Raw genomic sequence first — 22,510 nt, 5'->3', positions numbered from 1 at the left:
TTAAAGAAAATCTCAAAAATACTTTTCTTATTTTAATATTATTTCAAAAATACATCAATAATTTCAAAGGTTAAATTCCGCTCGATTGTGAACTTTATTTAGATTACTCAAAGAAATTCAACCTAACTCGTTGTTGTTGGAGTTCTTTGAGCTATTGAAGCAGCTTCCAAGTTCTATTAACCACCAAACTTTGAGGAAACAATGTCTCTTACTTGGCTCGGTGACAACAAGTCCAATGTACTCAAAAAGCATAAATGTAATAGGTCAAGTCTATCGCTAATCGATATTGTTTTATTTGTGCTTTCTCTTTTAGGTTTCGTTTTAAAACGCATCTACTAGGGAGAATTTTCCACATCCTTATAACGAATGTTTCGTTCCCCTCTCCAACCGATGAGGAATCTCACACAACTCACCTCTTGGAGGTCAGTGTCCTTGCTGGTACACCGTCCGATATTTAGCTATAATATCATTTGTAATAGTTCAAGCCTACTACTAACTAATAGTATAGATAAATGGTTGTTCGGCCCTTCTATAGATACGTCTTTATGATTCCCTAGACGTACAAATCTAAGTTTAGTTATCATAAATTTCATATTAATGTTGATTAGTAGCATGCTTAAATGAGTGGGTTGAATTGTTTGCATACGTGCATAACGGAGACTCAGTGATATAGTGAATATGAGTTGAACATTATGAATAAACTAAGAATTTCGCAGATTGTGCAAACTTCGTATGAATTCCTATATATTTTAGTTTCTTGTAAAGGAAATTGTTGATACGGTTTCGGTTCGGTCTGTATGAAATCGTTCGATTCTCAAATTTAAAAGTATTTTTGATTGAACATCTAGTATCATATAAGAAAACAAGTAGAAACCCCAAGTCAAAGATCCTATAAATTATCATGTGAAGGACGTAAATGAGAGAATAAGAGAGAAAATGCGAAGAAAGTTATCATCAAACTCAAACTCTATTGGTCTAAATACCCGTAATTCTTCTTTCTACCATGTCGATTAGAAATCTCCAATCAACATTAAAAGAAAATGTACCCTGCCATCATCTTTCGGCTACACATCAACATTAAGTACGAAAACAAGGTTGCCCAACAATTTTTCTTGATGCCCTTTGAAACAAAGTGGGTACACAATTATATAGTTGAGTTTAAAAGAAACAGAAACAAGCTGTGGAAAACTATAGCATAAACGAAAAAGAAAGAACCCTAAACCCACAAGAAAATGCTCCAACTACATGCGGAATTGACGATGCTTGTATGCTATTTAAAAGGAATCAAGGGCCAAGGCTTTCTGGTTTATCAGCACAAGGTAATTTAACACACCCTATTTGCTGAAAGCAAAATATTGTCTCATATGCATTCTAGGGGAGTAATCAGAGTCGCAAAGAGATGACAGGATTGAAGAAGATAGTTCAACTGAGAAAACAGTGCACATACGGGCAAACGAAATGGTTAATAGTTCACAAAGATATGTTTTCAAAGCTACCCCGGAAGCAAAATCATAATCCTATCTCATTTTAATTGATACAACAACACGACAATGTTTTCTCGAAGTAATGGAATGGCTCACCTTCATTAAGATAGCTAAGTCCAACGGCCCTATACTTGGCACTGGGGATTGGCTATTGATCATATCTATAGGCTCGTCTTAGTATTTCAGAATAAACTGAAAATACTCGGCCTTTCATAATTTCCCATAAAAAACCATTCATCTTGCAACCGAAGTAAATCGACAGATTTATTGAACTCTATTACCTGAACAACAGGTTGTTCCAGAGGCTTTTCTAAAGAAAAATTTTATGAATCAGCGTCCCCATCTTTGCTGCTATTGGAATCATCAGTTGCCTTCTGTGGAGTCGTGAAGCGTCCGCTAAGGGGATCAACAGGACGAGTATCACGTGGTCCACCTTTACGTGCCATTGCAACCATTGGGGGTGGTGGAAGTACCCCTGCTCTAAAAAGAATTCGCTGCACAGGATCTGAAGGTTGAGCACCAACTGAAAGCCAATATCTGAAAGGGAGGGAAAGAGTAAATGGTTACTCCAAATTTTAAGATGCTATCGTGCTTGATGAGCTTTAAATTGGAGACTAGCACAGTCAATGTAGTATCTGATTTTTTTTTCAATAAAAAGGGAATAAATAAATTTTCATAAAACGTGTGAGTCGCCGGCTGTACACTGTGACCAACGACAGGTGGTAGAGGTAACAGAACAGTGGCATGCAAGGGAGGTTTTGGTCAGCTTCAACCCCGGATTTTTGCTTGAAATCGGAGAGTTGGGTACCTTAAGAAGGGAGTGGGAGGCCGATTGGAAGGGGAGGAAAAGGAGAAACAAAGGAAATCGGCTGCTGAAACTCGAAGCAAACTCACTCTCGCTGAATAATCTGGAAAATAAGTGGAGGAGGGTCCCCTTTTAATTGGATTTGAGGGTGAGAAGAGTAGAAACACTTGGAAAATGAAGGGGTAGAAACGATTTAGAGAGAAAACGCTGAATGCTAAAGACTTGTACATGATGGTTTACTCTTATGCATTGCATGATACCTTCATATAATAGGAATGATATCCTAAGATAAAGATTTATCTTACGAGTTTCATCCTCTGAGATCTTTACTAATAATTAAATAGAACTTGAAATTAGGAATGCAATGAAAGCAAACAAAAGATTCTACATTCCTAATAAGAGAACTGATTGATATTTGATAAATTCATAGATGCTCTACAAAGTAAAGATTTCTCATTGTCTCCATCATCTCGATAATCAATTCCTTTAGGTATCTAGTTAACTGGTGCACTCCCTCTATTTTACCATTTCCTACTGGCTTAACCAATGGACATGCCCATCAGACAATCGCACACTTGGCTACTTTTTGACAAGTTGGTGCCAGCACCATAGTTCAATTCCTTGCTCAACTAAGTTGCTTCCTGACATAACTTTAGCTTACAATATGAAGTTCCAGCCATGACATGCAGAAAGAACCACCAACTTTTTTCAATTCTTTGCCGCCACAAGAAAATAGAACCACTTCTCAAACACCTAATCAACTAAACTACTGGGGCACTTTTTTTAACTTAATTTGTCGAGTAAAGATAAATTTAGTCAATTGACACTTTTTTTACATTTTCACTCAGGTGTAGCCAAAATTCTAATTAGACTCATACAGTGCAATGTGCGACTTGTTGCTATAATGGGACGGAAAGTATCATAACATGAGCTTGAATTTAGGACCTTTTTTTCTATTATCAAATAGGACATCTTTTTTTATAGCATGTTGATTCACCACTAGACCTAAAAGTTTCGACCACTTTACATATTGTAATTAAAAGCTTAAATTGTTAGACTAGACAGAATTTAACGTTGTAGTAATTCTCTATTTAACCACAGAAAACATATTAGCCTCAGAAATGGTTCCCTAAAAGTCCATCGAAGAAGCATTGGCGAAATAATCCTATTCTGACAAAGGAAACTAGTATTTACAATTGCAATGCACCACTTAAATTCGGGAATCGTAGATATTCAAGAATAAACAAGCTTTAAATCAAAAGAAATCACTTACTTCACTCTTTCAAAATTAAGACCCATTCGTTTACCGCCATCTTGACCTGCACAAAATTACTCAAATCAATGGAGAGAAAAAAAAAAAAAAAAAAAAAAAAAAAAAAAAAAAAAAAAAAAAAAAAAAAAAAAAAAAAAAAAAACGAATGTTTTCCTAATCGAGAATCTAAACTCCAACATCCAAGCTAGCAGGGGAGTAATCAATCACATTTTCGAAATAAACAAACAAAACAAAAAAAGGAAATAACAGAGGAATTAACCTGGCAGGGGATTATAGTAACCTAGAACCTCGAGATGCTTGCCGTCTCTGGGAGATCGGCTATCGGCAGCCATCACCCTGTAAAACGGCTTGTTCTTGCATCCAAACCTCGACAATCGAATTCTCACCACCATTTTTGAGCTCGTAAAACCCTGTAAATTCGCCAAAAACTGAAATGACACAGATCTATCCGAAGTCGCGCCTGCCGCCTCCCCTCCCGAGGGGGCTCCTGGTTATTTATCATTTCACATTCGGATCAATTGAACCGAACCGGTTTAGGCCCAATAACCTATCATGTGGCCCATGATGATACAAACTTATTTCCATCTTGTAGGCCCAATAAGATGCGACATACAGCCATTGGGCCTATCAAAACAAGCCCATAACCTCTTATGCGTTGAAGGCATATATTCATTTTCTAGATTTAACGTTTATTTTATTCAACTCTTCACACTTTCTAAAAAATAATTAAAATTCGAAAAAAAAAGAAATTAAAATAATCATTTTGGTCGTTATCATAATAAATACACTGAGTGTATAATGCATTAATTTTAAAAAAAAAAATACTAAAATAGTTATTAAAAAAACATGGTCCAACAATAAACATGTTCATCCGACAAATCATGTTCAATAAATAAAACCTTAAATTTGTAAATATTAATACGTGGTATTTCTATAATATAAACGTTTTTTAGGGAATTAAAAATTTAATGATATATTAGAAAAATCAAATTTTAAAAATGTAAAATAATTAAAATTGTTAGATATTTAAAGGGCACAAAGATGTGGAAAATAGAGTCCGTATTGACCGACCCTAAAAAAGCGAATGAAAAGACCACCAACTCCCCGTTGTTCCGCATTTTTGCATTAGCCATCTAACAACAACTGTTAGACTTTGAACGGAGAATTCAAAGCATGTGTAAGCAACTAACGACCACATTAATTAGTTCACTTCGGTTGAAGAGGAAAACGAAACGTTCTTAAAGATGTAAAAATCTCTCCCTAAAACACGTAGTTTAAAGCTATGAGACTGACGACGATACGTAACGAGTTAAAGCATATAATATCTGTTAGCAGTTAGCTTAAGCTTGAGAAATAATAATAAATGAAAAGAATAATATATGGAACTATGTAGAAAGTAAATATCTAGATATTTGATTTATAATAAAATATCAAATATAATATATATATATATATATATATATATATATATATATATATATGATAAATTTTAGGTATATTTTCAAACAAATTCCTTGTTCTTATATGTTGATCTAAAACCAATAATATTTCTTTAAACCGAACAAAATTTTGCATACGCTCATCTCTGTTCTTGCAACATGCCTTCTTCGTTCGTACAATACAACTTTCATAGACACGAAACAGGTGAGCGAGCATTAGTTATTGGATCGTTGTATTCTTACGATACCAAATGCATGGTTGAAACTGTAAAAGAATGTCAATTTGAAGATTTAGATCGGAAAAATCTTCGAGAGACAATTCATAAATATCGAGAATTGAAACGGTATATTATCCTCCGTTACGGGATGATTTGAGTAATGTTTCAAAATATTATTATAATTGACAAATATTTTGAATTGATTAAACGGATAATTCGAATGGCTCAAATACGATTCAGAATCCAACCTTCTATTTTATTTGATTGAATTGGAGTTTTTTTTTTTTTTTTTTTTGAATTATTTAATAATTAAAATCTTACTAAATTCAAATATTCAAACATTTGTAACATTTATTACCAAAGTCAAACATTTTTAATTTTCAGAACAATCGTAAAAGTTGACTCGTTTGATAGCTCAATTTATTTGAATCGAGTTATTTAAACACGAAATAATTAAATAAGAACCGGATAATATAATTTATTAGATCGACATTCTAAACATATTCAAGTTGATGAGTGAGAAAAGGAGGAGCACGTGAATGTGACAGAAAGTGGAAGATTAAAATACAAAACACTAACTATACGCTAAAAATAGAATATCAAATACTTTATTATATATTGCTTTATAGAATAAGGTAAGTATTAAATATTTAAAACAATATATTTAAATATCTAAAACGAGAATATGCCCCAAACAGAGAGAAGAAATTAATTTTATTTTTAAAATTATATTATAAAACGAAAAATTAAAAATAATATTTAAAAAAATGATTGGATGGTAACAAAAATAAATGTTGGATAAGTACTGCGATGTGAACTAATAATACGACGTGTCGTTTTAGAATTAAAAGTCAAGGTCAAACTACCGACAGCTGTGTGGTTGGAGAGAGAGGGGAAGCCACGCGGTTCCTTTTTAATTTTCCTATAAATCTGTTTATTCTGATTTACGCCGTAAACAGCTAAACGGCTTTGGACCTACTAGTCTACCGTTTACATCACTTTCCATTTTTATTTTTTTTTATTTTTTTTTTTTATATTTTTCTTTTCAATTCAAAACACACGTGGAGCTAATATATATATACATATATTACCAACCTAATTTTTAAAATTTTAATTTTACAACACTTTAAATAAAATAATTATTAAAGTTGAATTTTTTTTATTATTTGAAAAATAATTATTAAAACCAAGAAGACCAATTACACGTGTAATAGAAAATTGAATTCGATAAACTTCAAAAGTCTCTTAATTTTTAAATTTATTAAAAAAGTATGTGACTTTAACTTTATAAAAAATACGTCACTGTTTATTAGACAACTTTGATCCAATTTAAAAAAAAATCAAAATATATCTTAAACTAAATTTCTAATTTAACCTATTTTAGTCCTTTTTTATTTTGAACATTTATATAAATTATTTATATATATACTCAATTATTTAAAAAAAAACAAAATCGTAATTTTGTATTAAAGAGATTCGACATATTCATAATTTAAAAGGGATAATACCAATAAGTTCAATATTAAACGTATACAATAATTACAACAATTACACCATAGGTTGAATATTTTATGCTCGTCTAGTGGAAAGTTAGTTAAATATTTTTTAATAGGTTTAAGTTTAATGCACACCAACATTTATTACAAGAATATAAAAAAGAGGAAACGACCCCATACCACAACTAACCAATTATTTAGTACAGTTGACACTAAATTAGTCGGCTAATTTATCTTATTAAGAGATATAAGAAGTCAAATGTATATAAATTAAGATTAGAGCTCAACTAGGTAGACACGTGAAATTATGAAAACATTAAAAACATTAGCTTTTCGAATAAATGAAAAATTAATATGATTTTTCAATAGAAGATCAACATTGAAATTTAAATTTTTAAACCATATGATAATAAAATTTAATAAAGCCTATACTTTGTAAAATAATTATAAAAAAAAGGTTTTTAAGCTTCTTTGAATCAAAAGATAAAAGATCAAAGAACACAAAGATTCAAAGCTTAAAAAGGTTTGAACTTTGAATGAATCAAACAAAATCAAACTCGTGGTTTTGATTTTACCTTCCCTGTTTTTGACACGCCATTCAGTTTTTCAAAGCTTCAGTTCTTGCTCTGTGTTTCGTGCACTATAAAAACAGAGCTCAAGAACCCAATTCGATTCATAATTCCATCTTGTTCCCTAATAACCTTCAAGAAAAAATCTACCCTGTTTCGATTTTGATCGATTAAGCTTCTGGGTTTTGATTCATGGGGTTATCCCTGTCACTCCTCATGTCATCCTGGAAAGGAATTATAGATCAGGGGCTGGTAATCCTCTGCAAAGCTCAGAGTTTCTCTTATGGAGAAAGATCCTTGGCTTTGAAATCTAACAGCTTTAAAATTACGGATCAAGAACCCATCACAAACAGAGCAACGAGAAGCAAGCCCAACAGTCTGAAAGGGAATAAACCAGAGAGAGTGATTCTTGAAACGAATCTTTCCTTTAAATCGCTGGTTGAGGACGGGGGATTCACTTTCTCTGTTTCCTCCGGGAAAAATGGCGGATTGCAGGGGGTAAAGGCGGCGACGACTCCCGTAGTTCCTCTGCCGGAGCCGGCGATTATGTACTCTCCCAGACCGGTGAGCGAGCTGGATGCGGCAGCAGTGAAGCTGCAGAAGGTTTACAAAAGTTACAGAACAAGAAGAAACCTTGCGGATTGTGCGGTGGTTGTGGAAGAATTATGGTGGAAGGCGATTGATTTTGCCAATTTGGAACGAAGCTCTGTTTCGTTTTATAACATTGAGAAGCCGGAAACCGCCGTCTCGCGGTGGGCTAGAGCCAGAACCAGAGCAGCCAAGGTAGGGAAGGGTTTGAGCAAGGACGAAAAGGCTCAAAAACTTGCTCTTCAGCACTGGCTTGAAGCTGTAAGCTCATAAATTCTAACCTCAAAGCTCTGCCTTTCATTGCATTTTAGCTTAAAGATTCAAAACTCAAATGGGCTTGGATTTCGTAACAGATTGATACCCGTCATCGCTATGGCCACAATCTACACTTATACTACGACGTATGGTTCGTGAGCGAGAGCAATCAGCCCTTCTTTTATTGGTAAGCTAAGTTTGAGTACTCAGAAAATTGAAGAACACCCTCTTAAAATTGCAAACCCATGTCTAAAATTACCTTAAATCTTCATAAACGCAGGCTGGATATCGGAGACGGCAAGGAATTAAGCGTCGAGAAGTGCCCAAGAACGACTCTGCAAAAGCAATGCATCAAATATTTAGGCCCAGTCAGTGTTCTTCTCCACCACCATCACTGTTCCATTTGATTTTGCTTCTTCTAAAAAAGCTTTCAATCTTAATTTGATTCTCAGAAAGAAAGAGAAGCCTATGAAGTAGTGGTGGAAAATGGGAGACTGGTTTACAAGCAGAGTGGATCCATAGTGGAAACTCAAGAAGGTTCGAAGTGGATATTTGTTTTGAGCACTACAAGATCTCTATACGTTGGCCAAAAGAAGAAAGGGTTATTTCAGCATTCTAGTTTCCTCTCCGGCGCCGCCACCACCGCCGCCGGAAGATTAGTGGCACACGACGGCGTCATTCAGGTACCCAAATCTGAATCCACCGATTCCTATCTTTAATTCTTCTTCTAAATTGAAATGGGGATTTATAATGCTTTGTTTTATAGGCGATTTGGCCGTACAGTGGTCATTATCATCCCACAGAAGCTAATTTCCAAGAATTCCTCAGTTTCCTTAAAGAAAACGACGTGAATCTTACCGACGTTAAGGTAAAATATCGATTCATTGAACTAATTTCATATCAAATTGAGAGAAAATTGTAATGTGCTTACATTGGCTTTCTTACCTTCCCCCAGATGTGTGCGATTGACGATGACAGTCAATACAAGGCCATCGATGAACAACAGAAGCCGCAATCACGCGAGGGTTCCTTCAAATCTACGCCATTGGATGAAGCCAAAACATCACTTGCCGTTGATTCAGTAGAGATGGAAGCCGTCGTGCCGCCGGTGGCGGAAAAGACGGATGAAGCGACGGCGGTGGCGGCGAAATCACTCAATCTGTCGAAACGGTTGTCGTGTAAATGGTCGACAGGAGCTGGCCCTAGGATTGGGTGCGTCCGGGACTACCCAGCCGAGCTACAAACGAGAGCACTGGAACATGTGAACTTGTCGCCTCGAGTGGGCTCTGGGCCGTTGGTTAATTATGGGCCCATTCCATCTCCACGTCCAAGCCCAAAAATTAGGCTCTCACCAAGGCTGACTTTTATGGGCCACCCAAGCCCAAGAACTCCAATCTCTGCAGCAAGTTAAGCCCAAAATTGGGGTTGGTTATAGTTTTGCTAGCTCGGCCCAACAATAGGTGGGAGTGGTCAACCCAATTTTTTGATTCCTTGGTTTTTCTTTTTTACTTAATTTTTTTTAATTTATATTCTTCAATTTTTCTCGTTTATAACGCATTAATTTTTTTTTTTGATTAATATATTGTTAATAAAAGTTGAAGGTTTAAATACTTTCTTCCCCATATTAAATTAAAGGAAAATGAAGAAAAAACGAAAAACCTTTAATTAATAAATAAAACTTTAATGGTGACTGAAAAAAGAATCATGGAAATTAGCTTAGAGAAAGTCCCGTTATAATTCTTTTAGTAATATAACTTAATTATGATATAATCCATCATTCATACTCATTATGTTCATAAATCAATGTAATATTAGGTTACATAATGATCTCAATACACGACAAATCATTGTAAAATATATAATAATTTTGCGATGCATAAAAATATCAATATTATTGTTGTCATTCTAGGCAATACAACACTAAGAACAGCAAAACATGAAGAAAATATTGATGCACAACATGATGTTGTGAGCAAATCCAAAAAAGGAAGCAAATTTAATCACAAAAACAGACTTTAATTCTCACTGATGTTGTAGATATATTCTCAAAAATAAAGATAAAGATTCCTAATTCGTCTCTTGTAAACAGCAAAAGAGACAAATTAAAGATTCCTATAAGTTTTCTACCTCTAATGTTGTTGGATCATGCTACTGTGATGTTAGATTAGTCAAGGTGCCTGAAAGTTGGGCCGAACACAAACGGAGTCATTAAACACGAAGAAAATATTGATGCAACATGAAAAAAAGCTTTAGTTCTCGGCGATCTCAAGGATATATTCTCAAAATAAAGATAAGATTCTTAACTCGTACAAAAATAAAATTCTCATGAAAACAGCAAATCTGAAAAAGAGGCAAATTAAAGAGCTCGTAAAGAAATCTAAATGTTCTATAGGTCCACCAACATATCAAATATCTTATAAGTTTTCTTTGTATCTTTTAAGTTAAGACATGCTCTCAAAAAAGATACCTTCCATTCTACGCCTAATGTTGTTGGGCATGCTAAATGACGTTAGATTAGTCAAGGTGCCTGAAAGTTGGGCCGAACAAGGACTATCTTCAATGTATATTTGATGGTAATGAAGTGTCAAAATAACCAACCAACTAACACGAAAAGTTATTCAATGAAGTTGCTATAATTGGATGCAGATTCAAAAATTCGCATACGTTCGAGTAACCTCTAGATACAAATTTGAAGATTTTTTTTTAGTTTCTCTCATACATATACTTTTTGCCAAATTCACAACCACTCTGTGGTAGTCTCCCCCAATAATTTCTCAACTAAAAGGGAGTGGTTGGAGCTAAAGACATAGAGATGACAAACAAGTTTGTGAATGATGAGGAGCACAGCAAAGGATCCAAAGCTCAAATAAAAGGGCAGTGATATCATTCTTCAGCAAACCATTTTGACTAATCTAATCCAAAATTGCACACCCCTCCACTCTTGGATTTGGATTGTTGAGTGGTAATGAGACTGGGAATCGCACAGCGCCTAGTATCCATCGTTTACGGCTAGGACTACTAGGGTATCCAAGATCCTATATCAGCTATACATCCTCCTTGCATTTATGCCGGAGACGTCGCAAGTGCTATGGGTTAAGTTTTACAAAGGTATGTGAGATCCTACGTCGGTTGAAGAGGGAAACAATATATTCTTTATAATTGTGTGGAAACCTCTCCCTAACAAACGCGTTTTAAAAACTTCGAGGGAAAACCTAGAAGGAAAAGCCCAAAGAGGACAATTTCTGCTAGCGGTGGGTTTGAGCCATTACCCAAGGCTAAACACATATATAACTAGTGCTAGTAAGTCTTAATGAAGATGAGGCACTGTTTCCCCTCTCATTTTTTACACACCCAAGGCATACATACAAGTAAAAAGAAGAGAGGCATGTCTTTACAGCAAATTGTTTCATTACAACAAAACAGCAACCCAACACAATTCTTATCAGACCCATCATGGAAGCATCAAGATGTCAATTCTTAACCACGAAAACCAGAAATCCTCAAGTTGAAACATCAGAGAAGACAAGTCCTACAGTAAGCAGACAAGCAACAATTCTTTCCAAGAATGGAGTCTATTCTAAGGCTCTTCTATAACTGAATTAAGTTTCAGCAAGTGCAACACAAACAATCCATATCTACTCATAAAGCCATGATCTCCAATTCATGAGAAAAAAGAAGAAAAAAAAAAAAAAAAAATTCTGTACTTCCAACAATAGTTACACATTCAAAGAGATTCATAATAACATCAAGAAACAGATTCTTGGCTTTCAGAACTATAAGCTAATTAAACAACATAGAGTGGGGAAAAAAAAAGCTTGGTACCAATTTAAGCCGCTCGTTACCATCCAAAGACCATCCGAGAGCATCTTTCCTTGAGCCACCTGAAGCTCTTTCTAAAAGACCCTTTGACTTTGCCTTCCACAGTATAAACCTTGTAGCTAGCAACCCTCCTCTTTCTCTGCATCTCCGGATCGTTGAAACTCCAGCTCTTCGACGAGAATCCATTCGTCGATTTCCCTTTCTTGAGCTTCAAATCATTCCCCATCTGAGTTGGATTCGCAGACGAAGCATACGACGCACTGTAACAACGAAAATCTTGCATACCCATTCCGCCGGAACCGTTCGGTCCTCCTCTTGATTCGTTTCCATAGTAGTTCTCAATCTGCATTCTTCCATCCACATAGGAGTTGGATTTGAAATCCTCCATTGTCAAGATACAGGATCCGAGAATTTGAGCTACGATACACTCGAGGAACTCTCACACAAGGGACAGCCCCGAAATTTACCTCATGTGCAACTTTTGCAACAGTGGAGCTCGAATCGAACGCCTTTTATGACTTTTCTCAAAGGAGGAAAAAGAAACGTAACCCTCGTCCGTGGCCAGTGGAGATTTGAGGTTGCGACGGCTGGTAGTGATTGTCTGGTAGCGATTAGAGAGAAATTGGAAGCGGATTCCCCCAATTAAAGGTCATCAAGGAGCCGAAAGTTCATAGTTGACCAGACTCCAAGTCGCCAAATTTTACGCAGTTTTGTCTTCTTTGATATATATATCCATAACCATTTTTTTCTTTTAGGGTTTTGATCCGAAGATTCTGAACCCAATAAATATTTTGAGAAGAACAAGTTCATTTATTACCCTACCAATTTATTCCTTTTTTTTTTCAATGAATGAAAATTAAATTTTGTTGAAAATGTTTTTTTTTCTTTTTTCTTGTTATTGCTCTTGGTAGATTTTAATAACACGTTCTTGGTAGATTTTAATAACACGTTGGAGTTAAGCGTATAGACATTTTAGACAGATAAAATATCTTAACCAATTAAACTAGGTTCGAGTTGAATTCATGCTCGTACCTCAAACCAACTCAATTTATATACATTAGCTATAAAGAATTTTCTATGACCACATTGTCTCACAAACGATTATCTGGGGTTGGTGGATAACTAAGTTTTTCCTAGATCAAAACAAATCAGCTTGCTTTCTTGTTATCCAAAAGTCGGTTGAATCGGACGAATCGTCGTCCCCGATCATTTTACTTCTTGTTTCACACTTAACAAGGAGTCCATTTGTCAGTCATCTCTATTCAAATCTTCGATGTTTATACTAATTATCATATAATCAGTGACTACTAAAAAAACCCAACCGTTTATAAGAGTGATAATTCAAATATCTGACTTTTTTGTTGAAAATTATGAAGTTGTGAACACTCTCCACGTTGTTTCTAACATCTCTTAGACTAAAATCCTCGAGCGGGACCAATTACGTTAAGGACAAGAACTTCATATTGGAAGTAAGAGATTAATTACCTACATCCCACAAGAAGAAAGTTTCTGGATTGCAGCCCCTTGACAGGCAAATCATGAAGCAAATACAGGCACCTCCAAATTTCCCACACATCCTCAACTCCTGCGGTGAAGCAACGCATTATATACATATATATTCATCTGTATTGACAGAAGAATGTACATAAATGGCTTCCAAACTGTGAGATAACGTCCACGAGACCACCATAGCCTCCGACTGCTGCGACCTGAAGGGATAAATAAACCATCCAAGAGTGAGAGAAGCATAGAGAAATGAAGCACAAAATCATTTTTATGCATCATTTTATAAGTTGCTTGAATTCAATTTATCCCCACAGGAGTTCTATTTAAAGATTGGATGAAAGCCTACGGAAGATATGCATCCGATATGCTGATATGTGAACCGACATATGGTTATGGCGTGATTCACTAAGATTTAAGGATGAAATACGAACAGATTGTGGCATGACTGAAATAGTTGCTCATTGGCATAAGATTTTAAGAGGCATAAAAACTAAAGTGAACAACAAGGTTGGTATAAAAGGGCCGTGACAATTTTAGGTCCCGTTTGATAATCATTTGGATTGCTAGCCAAATTTCATAACAAAAACAAGTTTTTGAAAACATATGTATAAAAAAATTCCATAGGTGGAACTAGCAATTATAATTGATTAAGTTGGCTTCAAGACCCAATAATTGATTAAGAGGAATTGGTAATTTCTAATCTTCCTTTAATGGAGAGAAATGAAGAAGTTCCATAGAGAAGGCTGACAGAAAACCAAATGACAAAAGGAATTATAAGTTGAACATACGCCAGATGGATGCACAGCGACAGAAAAAGCGGATTGAGGGGCACATTGTATTTCTGAGAGAATTGATCCATGTATGTCGAATCGAGTTAGTAATGGTTCTGCTCCAACGCCTAGTATCTGCACAAGGAAAATCAACAATTAACATAAAATGGTGCCAGAAAAATCTGATCTAACACGAGATATTAAGATGACAGAATTTGATATATTCACGCCTTAATTTTTAGAAACTCCTGGCTATGCTCCTGTCGTATTATGGTGTAATAATATGCACGCTTCTTAACTTGTATCTCAACAATAATTATACCAAATGACTTCTCTGTTACATTAAATTATACAAGCACCTTGGAAATCTAAATATATTTCTCGTGTCTCATCATCTAATAGTTCAAGAAGGAGAATCACTCACTTGATTATCACAAAAAACCATATCCTGCATTGAAGAACGGGTCAAAGTTCTTGAAATGAAATCTGAAGCCGGAAGGTTCCAAACTGAAAAACTCCGACCATCAGCACAGGCCTAAAATAAAATACAGCAGATGAATATCACTCCATTGTACCCATCAATACAGCAAGAGATATATTCTCAGCAAAATGATAGTCAACCTTACATCTATAAGTTTTTTCATCTATTTTGCATAGAACTTAAATTTAAATTAAAAAAGTTGGAACACTATTACAAGTGCCATGCTCAAAGTTGAACCAAGCAGTTTTTCAGGATGGGATCCCTAATTTGTGTATCAACGAAAATTTCATTTGTTTGGTTCCCAAATGGTTAAAGACCTGTAGAATGGACGTTCTGACCAGTTAGCTTGGTAACTAGTGTGTACACAATCATATCCAAAAATGAGCATGGGACTGTTGATGAATGGAGGATTTCTAAGGGCTGGAAGTTGAAGATTGATATATAAAAGGCATGTGGCTTGTGAGTTGAAATGAATTCAAGTCATCTTGAAGAAAAAGGCAATTCGGAAAGAGTGGGTGAGGTTGTTTTATGGCTGTATTTCAAATAGAAAGTTATTTTTTCTTTTTCTTGAATGGAAAACCAACGGAAGGATAAGAAAATAGAGGCAAAGGTAAGGTCAGTTATCTTCCTTTTCTATTAGTTATTTGCAACTGGTGAGTTTAGAGGTTAGCTGGAGAAACAAAATAAATATAAGCCACTTGCATTTGCTGATGCTCTTTTATAATGTTTCTAACGAGGAAAAGCTTTTCAAGTTGTTGAAAATGAAGTATTTGCTCGAAAAGGTCTCTGGTTTGAAGATCGGCATGGAGGCGTTTACTCTAGCAAGAATCAACAGACAAATGAGATCGAATCGCTAAGCAGATAGATGGTCTCGTTCGACAGGATATTTGACTGTATCATTAGGATGTTCCTTTTGAAGGAAATCTGAAAAGGTAGAATAATTGGAATCTAAATGTGGATCCAAACAACAAAGTTTTTTTAAAAAAAAAAAAAAAAAAAAAACGGGAGATAACATTATAATACAAAAACATTACCAAAATATTTTCCTTCAAGAAGAAAAAATGTTTTCATTAAAAATGATGAAGAATAGAAAACAGGCCAAACAATAAAATAAGACAACAGCGGTGCAAAAACCCATATTCAAATCTATAAGCAAACACCAATTATAGACAATACAAGAAAAAGAGGGAATATCCAGATCATCGAGTAAATACTTACCAACCAGCTTTCACTTGCATCAAGAGCAATGCATCTAACACAAGAAAAGTTCCCTTTCTGCTTCTTATTATCCTTCGCTGGGTCGATTAGTTGAATGCACTTTCCAGTCTTGCAATCTTGTTTGATAGTATAAACATGTTTAAAATACAATTTTTTAAAGACACGTATAAGATACAAAATTTTGCTCTTATAACTTCAATATTTATACCAAAAAATGTCCCGACTTAAATTTAACAAGTTAGAAAGTAGAAACTACAAATTGATTGATGACAGACAATCAAAGAGAATTCACACCCGTGTTCTCCTTGAGAAGTTTTAACCACTATGCTAAACTATGTTCTCGCTCAACAAATTTATGGACTATGGTTGTTCTAATAGCATTTAACAATAAACATGACATAAGTGCATGTAGAAAATGACTAATGTTGATTCACGACCTTCTGCTTATATATATATATATATATATGTGTGTGTGTGTGTGTGTGTGTGTGTGTGTGTGTGTGTGTGTGTGTGTGTGTGTGTGTGTGTGTGTGTGTGTGTATGTATGTATGTATGTATGTAAAGAAAGAAGTAGTTTCCCTACCCCATATTCGTGCTGTACCATCTTCTGAACCAGTTATGATCTGGAATTCAAGGGGTGAAAATAATAAGGTGGAGCCAAATGGAGCCATAATAATAATTAATAGTAAGTCTCAAGAATTTCATGCTTTCCATTGATGTATAGGAAAATGTCATACTTTACCACTTGCATACCTAGCTATTATTCAAAGAGAAAACAGGCGGACACAGCAATAGACCCCCAATTCCTTAAGGTGAAATCAAGTTCAAGATAAAAAAAATCTATTATATAACCAAGCAAAAGAAGGAAAAACGTACTTGATTGACAGTGTTTCGGGCAACTATACAGTGCAAGTAGTCAGAGTGCCCTTTAAACACCATCTTAATTTTACCGCTCTCCTGAAAATTTTAAATCCAAGAAGCCAGAAACTAAGCAAGTGTTAGAAGGAACTTAATTCTTAGCTGTAACAAAGATCTGAGTGCAAAATTTACTTTTGACTGCACCATCCAGCTTAAAATACACATACCAAATCCCAACAATACGCACAAGAATCTCCAGCAGCAGAAAAAATGGATCCACTCTGTAAAATAAAATAAGATATCACCTCATCTGTTCCTTCTTCTTCCTACACTTTTTTTTTAATCTTAATGTAAAGTATAGAATAAGAGGGGGAAATAATAGTTTTATTAACCTGCGTATTGGTAGCAATTGCATTATTTTCAGGGATTGGAGAAAGAGCACCCCAGGGACCTCTAGAAGAAAGTAATAGATACATATAAAAGAATAAGAGTATTAGAGAGATAATCACATGCACAATGGGGAAAAAATACATATCTATTCTAACCTCAACTTGATTTTATAAATCTGATATAGACAAATATAAAGTTGTCATAAAAGCTATAGAAAAGAATAAAAGCATCCTTGCATTATATGTTGACCATTTTTAAAAGAATGGCTGCTGAATTAATAGTCAATAGATTATAGATGATTACATAATTTTTTTAAGTTCTAATTGAGATGTCAAAAAGACAATGCTTGTGTAATGGCCCAGATCCACCGCTAGCAAATATTGTCCTCTTGGGGCTTTCCCTTTCGGGCTTCCCCTCAAGGCTTTAAAACTCGTCTATTATGGGAAGGTTTCCACACCCTTATAAATGGTGATTTGTTCTCCTCCCCAACCAATGTGGGACATCACAATCCACCCCCCTTCGGGGCCCAGTGTCCTCGCTGGCACTCTTTCCTTTCTCCAATTGATGTGGGACCGCTCCCAAATCCACCCCCTTTGGGGCCCAGCGTCCTTACTGGCACATCGCCTCGTGTCTACCCCCCTTCGGGGAACAGCAAGAAGGCTGGCACATCGTCCGATGTTTGGCTCTGATACCATTTGTAACGACCCAGATCCACCGCTAGCAAATATTGTCCTCTTTGGGCTTTCCCTTTCGGGCTTGCCCTCAATGCTTTAAAACGCATCTGCTAGGGGAAGGTTTCCACACCTTTATAAATGGTGATTTGTTCTCCTCCCCAACCAATGTGGGACATCACAGCTTGAAAGTTGTGTGTGTGTGTATATATAGAAATACAGATATATATATCATGAAACATAAATCCAAGGCAAACCAGTCGTTTTCCTTTTTGTATAATATCAATAACAATATATTGAAGTTCAGATTTTAATATTACTTTGGCCTTTGAACTACCTTCCAATCTAGGTTGATGATGTGAGTGGTGTAATTACAAAAAAAAAAAAAAAAAAAAAGGGTATTGGTTACTCCAATTAGAGGCAGTGTGCTGTGTGCAAGATCACAAAAGATCCATAAATCTACTGTTGACAATAGAATATCTATCCATCTATCTAAAAGTCGCAGGTTTATTGCTAGTTGTGTGAAAAATATTTGATTGTGTGAAGACACCTAGGTTGGTCAAATTCCATTGAAGGCGAGTTTTTATGGTCTTTTTTTGTGGTTTCCAATAAAAAAGAAGGCTCGACTTCTTAGTGTTGGGACAATGATAATCAAGCTTGGAATTTTGGGTTTAGAATCGGTCTTTTTGATAAAGAGCTTTATAGTTGAGTGGCTCTTGCGAAGAAGTATAATTTGGTGTAGTTAGGGAATGGAGTAGATAGAATCCTTTGGTCCCTTGAGGGATCAGGTGGCTATTCTGACAAGTCGGCACTCCAAAATCCCTCTTCTTGGCCCACTAAAGCAAATATGGTACTGACTACCATGGTTTGGAAGCACCAAAGTCCTAAGAAGTAGAAGTCATCCTGCAGTCCTCACCGTTAAGGGGCCTAAACATTGATGATAGATTGCAAAGAAAGTTTAGGAGACGGTATCTTTCACCTTCGAGTTGTAGGTTATGTTTAAACAAGGGGGAGTCTCTTCAATCACTTAATCCTCCATCGTGATTTTGCATTTCGTTCATGGAACTACATAGCCAATGTGTTGGGTATTTCTTTTTGCCTCCCTGAAATGGTGAACGATTGGCTCATGGAAGAGCTTTATGCTTGAAATTTGAAAGGAAAATCTAAGGTAATGGACACTTGTGCCTCTAGAGCACTTTTATGGCACTTGTCATATAATAATAAATGCACAGGTAGAGTGTTATACATTTTCTTGACAACCTAATCATTTGGAAGATTCACCAAAGAATGCTAAAGAAAAATTAAGAAACAAATACAAAATATTTCGATAACCTACTTGTATTGAAGATTCATCAGGTCCATTACAGGCTCAATATGACTACCTGGAATAAAAAGAAAGGAATGAAGTTATTAAAACAACTGAAAAATAAAATGATACATAAAGTCAAAACAAAAATTTTAAATGAATGAGAAAGCAACAAGAAAAGAGAATGTTCAAATAGCCAAAGAAAACTAAGGCACATGAAAAGCCAGGCCTTACTCACGGGGTCATGAAACCTACACTACTACCACTACTACTACTACAGATAATACGTCTATAGACTATTACCTTGCAAATATATAGGCACCTCTATATCCGTGCATTCGTTCCACCTCCATCCTCGAATGTGACCATCATCCCCGCAGCTAAAAATGTTGTGCACAACTAGTCAGATATTTCAAACATGTTCATCTTGCTGTTTAAGTTGATTTTACAGGTTGTAGGTATATCTTTACTTTTCAATGAATGCAAATGCAATAAATAATCAAAAGCATTTAGGCAGTTGTTGAAGCTCAAACAAGTACAAGTCAATTAATTCAGGAAAACTATGAGTGCAGCCTGTGGAAGATTAATATAAAAAAGATCTGATAACCATTCAGTCTCAACAGAATTAATCTTCAATTGGGTCTAATTTTCTCAAAAGCAACATTAGACTGGTTCTGCACCCAACTATAATTTTACCTACATATACACATTCGTACATACATGCATAGATATTCAAATTAACTTTAGAATCAGCATTGAGATAATTACGATGGAATGACAAATGCAATTAACGATATAGTACTGGGGTTGAGAGAAACCTCAGTAATAAAGTATTGTCGCCAGCATCAAAAAATTTAACATCATATGCAGGTCCATCGTGCCCTTGCAGAAAGCAATGAGGCTCTGCTGCCAGCAAACTAGAGAAAGGCACAACGTGAACCATTAGTACAAGTTTGCAGCCAGGACTTTTAAAATAAATTGAGACTAAGATAAAATGTACTTGCCTTTTAGTATTGCCATAACCAGAATGCTGAAATAGGCATGAAAAAGAGGTGTAATCAGGTTAGGAATTCAAAGTACTAAACTACAGAGAAGAAGACGCACACCACCCTAGTATAGACTACTAATCAAGAAGAAAGAGGAACTTTTCAGGGGCACAAACACTGAACACCATAAAGTAAACTTCTTTTGCTTCTGTAATTGAATATCTGTTTAAATCAATCAATTGAGTGGCAAGTATTCTACAACTCATGATAAAACACTGAAGGGTAGGACTAATGTGGTCATAAAACAAACCACTTCCTTCAAAACAAAGTTTTATTATTGGAAATGGAAAGAATTTGAATCCTAGAATCCTAATTCCTAAAGAATTTGATTCATCCTTTATAACTTCATAAATATCTCCATCATGCACAAGAAACGAGCGTGAAAGCAATGAAGCTCTTTGGAGGAAGCTCATTATGGCCAAGTATGGCATCACTTTAGATGTCCATAGGTCGGGTTCTATCTTCACTCTTCCAAATAGGTCCACAGTGTGCTATTTATGCTCTCAAAGATTTGATCTCCTTTAGAACCAAAGGCTCAGTTAGCAATGTTATGCATACTAGTTCGTGAGGAATTATTGGGCTGGTTCTGACCCTCTTTATTTGGTTTTCCCCTGACTTTTCTCCCTTTTATGTAAGGAAAGTATGCCCATCAAAGAAGCTTGGAACCCAATTTCTCTCAATTGGGATCTCAATTTTAGAAAACAATTTTTGGAACATGGAACCAATGTTACCAGCCTTTTGTTGAATTTCTCTTTCATCAATGATATTGAGAAATGGATGTGGCAGTCGATCCTTATCGAATTTCTCTCATAAGTTTTTACTCAAATACCTGCTTTTAATTGAGCTCCACTGGCTCTTCGCCTTTGATATACTATTTGTTGGCCTAGATATCTTTAATACCTCAAATTATTCTTAAGAGAGCTTGATCACAATTCACAAAGGCATCAACGTTCATGATAAGATTCAAAGGAGATTTCTTTCGTGTTCCCTCTCCCACGGTAAGTGTTGCAATTGTAAATGCGCTCATGGGTCGAATGGCCACCCTTCCTACTTATCACTTCGACGATAAAATTTGGAACTTCATGCTTCTAAATTTTAAGTGGCACGCAGCTCTTTTCTAGGATATGAGGGGCCTCCTCTCTCCCCCTTTCGATGCTCAAGAAGAAATAGATCCTTTCATTGCAACTAGCTAGCGCCTTTTGTAGCCATTCGCGGATTATAACAAACAATTGCCTCTGGAGCCACTTGAAGAAGTCTTTTGGACAATCTTATTCTAGTAACTCCTATTAGATTCACTCTTTATGATCCTTTCTGTAATCATCATTTATAGCCTCTTCAATTCTCTTTCTATCATTTAGAAGAGCATCTCGTAACCTTCTTTGGCTTGGGAATTCAGAATTTCTACCCCGCCCTTTGGCAAACCTATTAGTTCAGTCTAAACAAAGAAGCCCTCGAACAACCTCCTTAAGGTTCACTATTCCACGCCCTTCAAATACTGATTGAATAAGCAAAAAACAAACAACAAACAACAAAATGAATATCAATACCAAAAATAAAAAAGATTACCAGCTTAGAGATGCAGGAAGCGATAGAATAAGAGGCAATGGATCCATCACTGGAGGCGACCACGATGGACTCAGGGCAACCACTTAAAGACGGCGCCCACGCAGTTCTGAACACCGTCCGAGTTTGTACCTCTCTCTCTTTGTATAGACTCTCTCGGTAAGCATCCTCGTCCCAATTCGTCGCGTCCCCCAACATTTTACGACCGCTTGCTATGGCTCCTTTTCCAGCCTCTCAAATGTTAGCTTAAAACGACAATGGCGAAGCTATGAACTCTGTTGCAGCGGCGTTAGAGCTAAAATTTGCGTCAGACAATCAGAAGACGCCCTTCGACGGCTCGCCGGAGGAACTTACCGAAGCAATTGGCTGCCTGGATCGTGAAGCCAATGAATGCATTGGCTTTAAAGCTGCCGTGTCGTTTTTTGGTGAACGATGGATGACAAATACCATACGACATGTCGTTCGCAGAAGATTGTTTTTACTGATTTTTTCCCCCTCTAATTTCACCCAAGTCTATAAGAAAGTTGGCTACAAAAAATTAAATAATTATTAGTTTAGTTATTCTTAAATTTGTATTAAATTACTTATCAAATACAAATTTAAAGCTAAATTATCTTATCCATTCAAAGCTTTTCTCTCGACCAATATTCCTTAGATATACTTCAAACACTCTCTCATCTTAAATTAGTGATTAGTTTGAAGGCTCTGCTACTAATGGTACTTTTCGTTACTATTGCTGAAAGTTTGAATAGTCG

General features: G+C 35.7%; 4 protein-coding genes across 5 annotated transcripts; 1 reads left to right on the top strand and 3 right to left on the bottom strand.

Annotated features, from left to right (window-relative positions):
* Positions 1-1,408: 1,408 nt before the first annotated feature.
* Positions 1,409-4,034, bottom strand: LOC111467724 (30S ribosomal protein S16-2, chloroplastic/mitochondrial-like). Its single transcript, XM_023112747.1, has 3 exons — positions 3,822-4,034; positions 3,563-3,608; positions 1,409-2,021 (listed from the first exon to the last, which is right to left on the bottom strand). Exons 1-3 carry the CDS (start codon positions 3,952-3,954, stop codon positions 1,808-1,810), a joined length of 393 nt encoding a protein of 130 aa, XP_022968515.1. The 5' UTR covers positions 3,955-4,034; the 3' UTR covers positions 1,409-1,807.
* Positions 4,035-7,253: 3,219 nt separating this feature from the next.
* LOC111466737 (IQ domain-containing protein IQM1-like) lies at positions 7,254-9,674 on the top strand. Its single transcript, XM_023111396.1, has 6 exons — positions 7,254-8,133; positions 8,226-8,314; positions 8,408-8,495; positions 8,580-8,810; positions 8,894-8,995; positions 9,083-9,674. Exons 1-6 carry the CDS (start codon positions 7,477-7,479, stop codon positions 9,536-9,538), a joined length of 1,623 nt encoding a protein of 540 aa, XP_022967164.1. The 5' UTR covers positions 7,254-7,476; the 3' UTR covers positions 9,539-9,674.
* A 318-nt stretch (positions 9,675-9,992) lies between these two features.
* LOC111467745 lies at positions 9,993-12,670 on the bottom strand. Of its 2 annotated transcripts, none has more exons than XM_023112779.1 (2): positions 11,950-12,669; positions 9,993-10,304 (listed from the first exon to the last, which is right to left on the bottom strand). In XM_023112779.1, the coding sequence occupies exon 1, from the start codon at positions 12,332-12,334 to the stop codon at positions 11,966-11,968; it is 369 nt and encodes a 122-aa protein (XP_022968547.1). In that variant the 5' UTR covers positions 12,335-12,669; the 3' UTR covers positions 9,993-10,304; positions 11,950-11,965. The 2 variants fall into 2 exon arrangements, with proteins under 2 accessions (XP_022968547.1, XP_022968557.1); XM_023112789.1 differs by lacking the exon at positions 9,993-10,304 and adding an exon at positions 10,376-10,654 and having other exon boundaries at positions 11,950-12,670.
* Positions 12,671-13,280: 610 nt separating this feature from the next.
* LOC111467097 (THO complex subunit 6) lies at positions 13,281-22,177 on the bottom strand. Its single transcript, XM_023111888.1, has 13 exons — positions 21,759-22,177; positions 20,151-20,176; positions 19,965-20,063; positions 19,450-19,526; positions 19,177-19,222; positions 17,172-17,232; positions 17,007-17,060; positions 16,798-16,878; positions 16,505-16,544; positions 15,922-16,037; positions 14,647-14,757; positions 14,241-14,357; positions 13,281-13,655 (listed from the first exon to the last, which is right to left on the bottom strand). Exons 1-13 carry the CDS (start codon positions 21,951-21,953, stop codon positions 13,566-13,568), a joined length of 1,113 nt encoding a protein of 370 aa, XP_022967656.1. The 5' UTR covers positions 21,954-22,177; the 3' UTR covers positions 13,281-13,565.
* Positions 22,178-22,510: the final 333 nt, after the last annotated feature.

This window comes from Cucurbita maxima, unplaced genomic scaffold (assembly GCF_002738345.1).
Source record: "Cucurbita maxima cultivar Rimu unplaced genomic scaffold, Cmax_1.0 Cma_Scf00002, whole genome shotgun sequence".
Classification (NCBI taxonomy): domain Eukaryota; kingdom Viridiplantae; phylum Streptophyta; class Magnoliopsida; order Cucurbitales; family Cucurbitaceae; genus Cucurbita; species Cucurbita maxima.
This window is presented reverse-complemented; position numbering and strand designations above follow the sequence as displayed.

What these genes read in the sequence shown, in the direction of transcription:
- LOC111467724 (XM_023112747.1), bottom strand. Translation starts at nt 3,954, where the DNA reads ATGGTGGTGAGAATTCGATTGTCGAGGTTTGGATGCAAGAACAAGCCG. An exon ending in TTACTATAATCCCCTGCCAG is followed by an intron (nt 3,609 to 3,821) that starts GTTAATTCCTCT and finishes AATTTTGTGCAG; the next exon opens with GTCAAGATGGCGGTAAACGA. An exon ending in CTTAATTTTGAAAGAGTGAA is followed by an intron (nt 2,022 to 3,562) that starts GTAAGTGATTTC and finishes CCTCCCTTTCAG; the next exon opens with ATATTGGCTTTCAGTTGGTG.
- LOC111466737 (XM_023111396.1), top strand. Translation starts at nt 7,477, where the DNA reads ATGGGGTTATCCCTGTCACTCCTCATGTCATCCTGGAAAGGAATTATA. An exon ending in AATCAGCCCTTCTTTTATTG is followed by an intron (nt 8,315 to 8,407) that starts GTAAGCTAAGTT and finishes TCATAAACGCAG; the next exon opens with GCTGGATATCGGAGACGGCA. An exon ending in TGAATCTTACCGACGTTAAG is followed by an intron (nt 8,996 to 9,082) that starts GTAAAATATCGA and finishes ACCTTCCCCCAG; the next exon opens with ATGTGTGCGATTGACGATGA.
- LOC111467745 (XM_023112789.1), bottom strand. Translation starts at nt 12,334, where the DNA reads ATGGAGGATTTCAAATCCAACTCCTATGTGGATGGAAGAATGCAGATT.
- LOC111467097 (XM_023111888.1), bottom strand. Translation starts at nt 21,953, where the DNA reads ATGTTGGGGGACGCGACGAATTGGGACGAGGATGCTTACCGAGAGAGT. An exon ending in GGTGCCTATATATTTGCAAG is followed by an intron (nt 19,223 to 19,449) that starts GTAATAGTCTAT and finishes TTTTTATTCCAG; the next exon opens with GTAGTCATATTGAGCCTGTA. An exon ending in GTGCGTATTGTTGGGATTTG is followed by an intron (nt 16,879 to 17,006) that starts GTATGTGTATTT and finishes TAAAATTTTCAG; the next exon opens with GAGAGCGGTAAAATTAAGAT.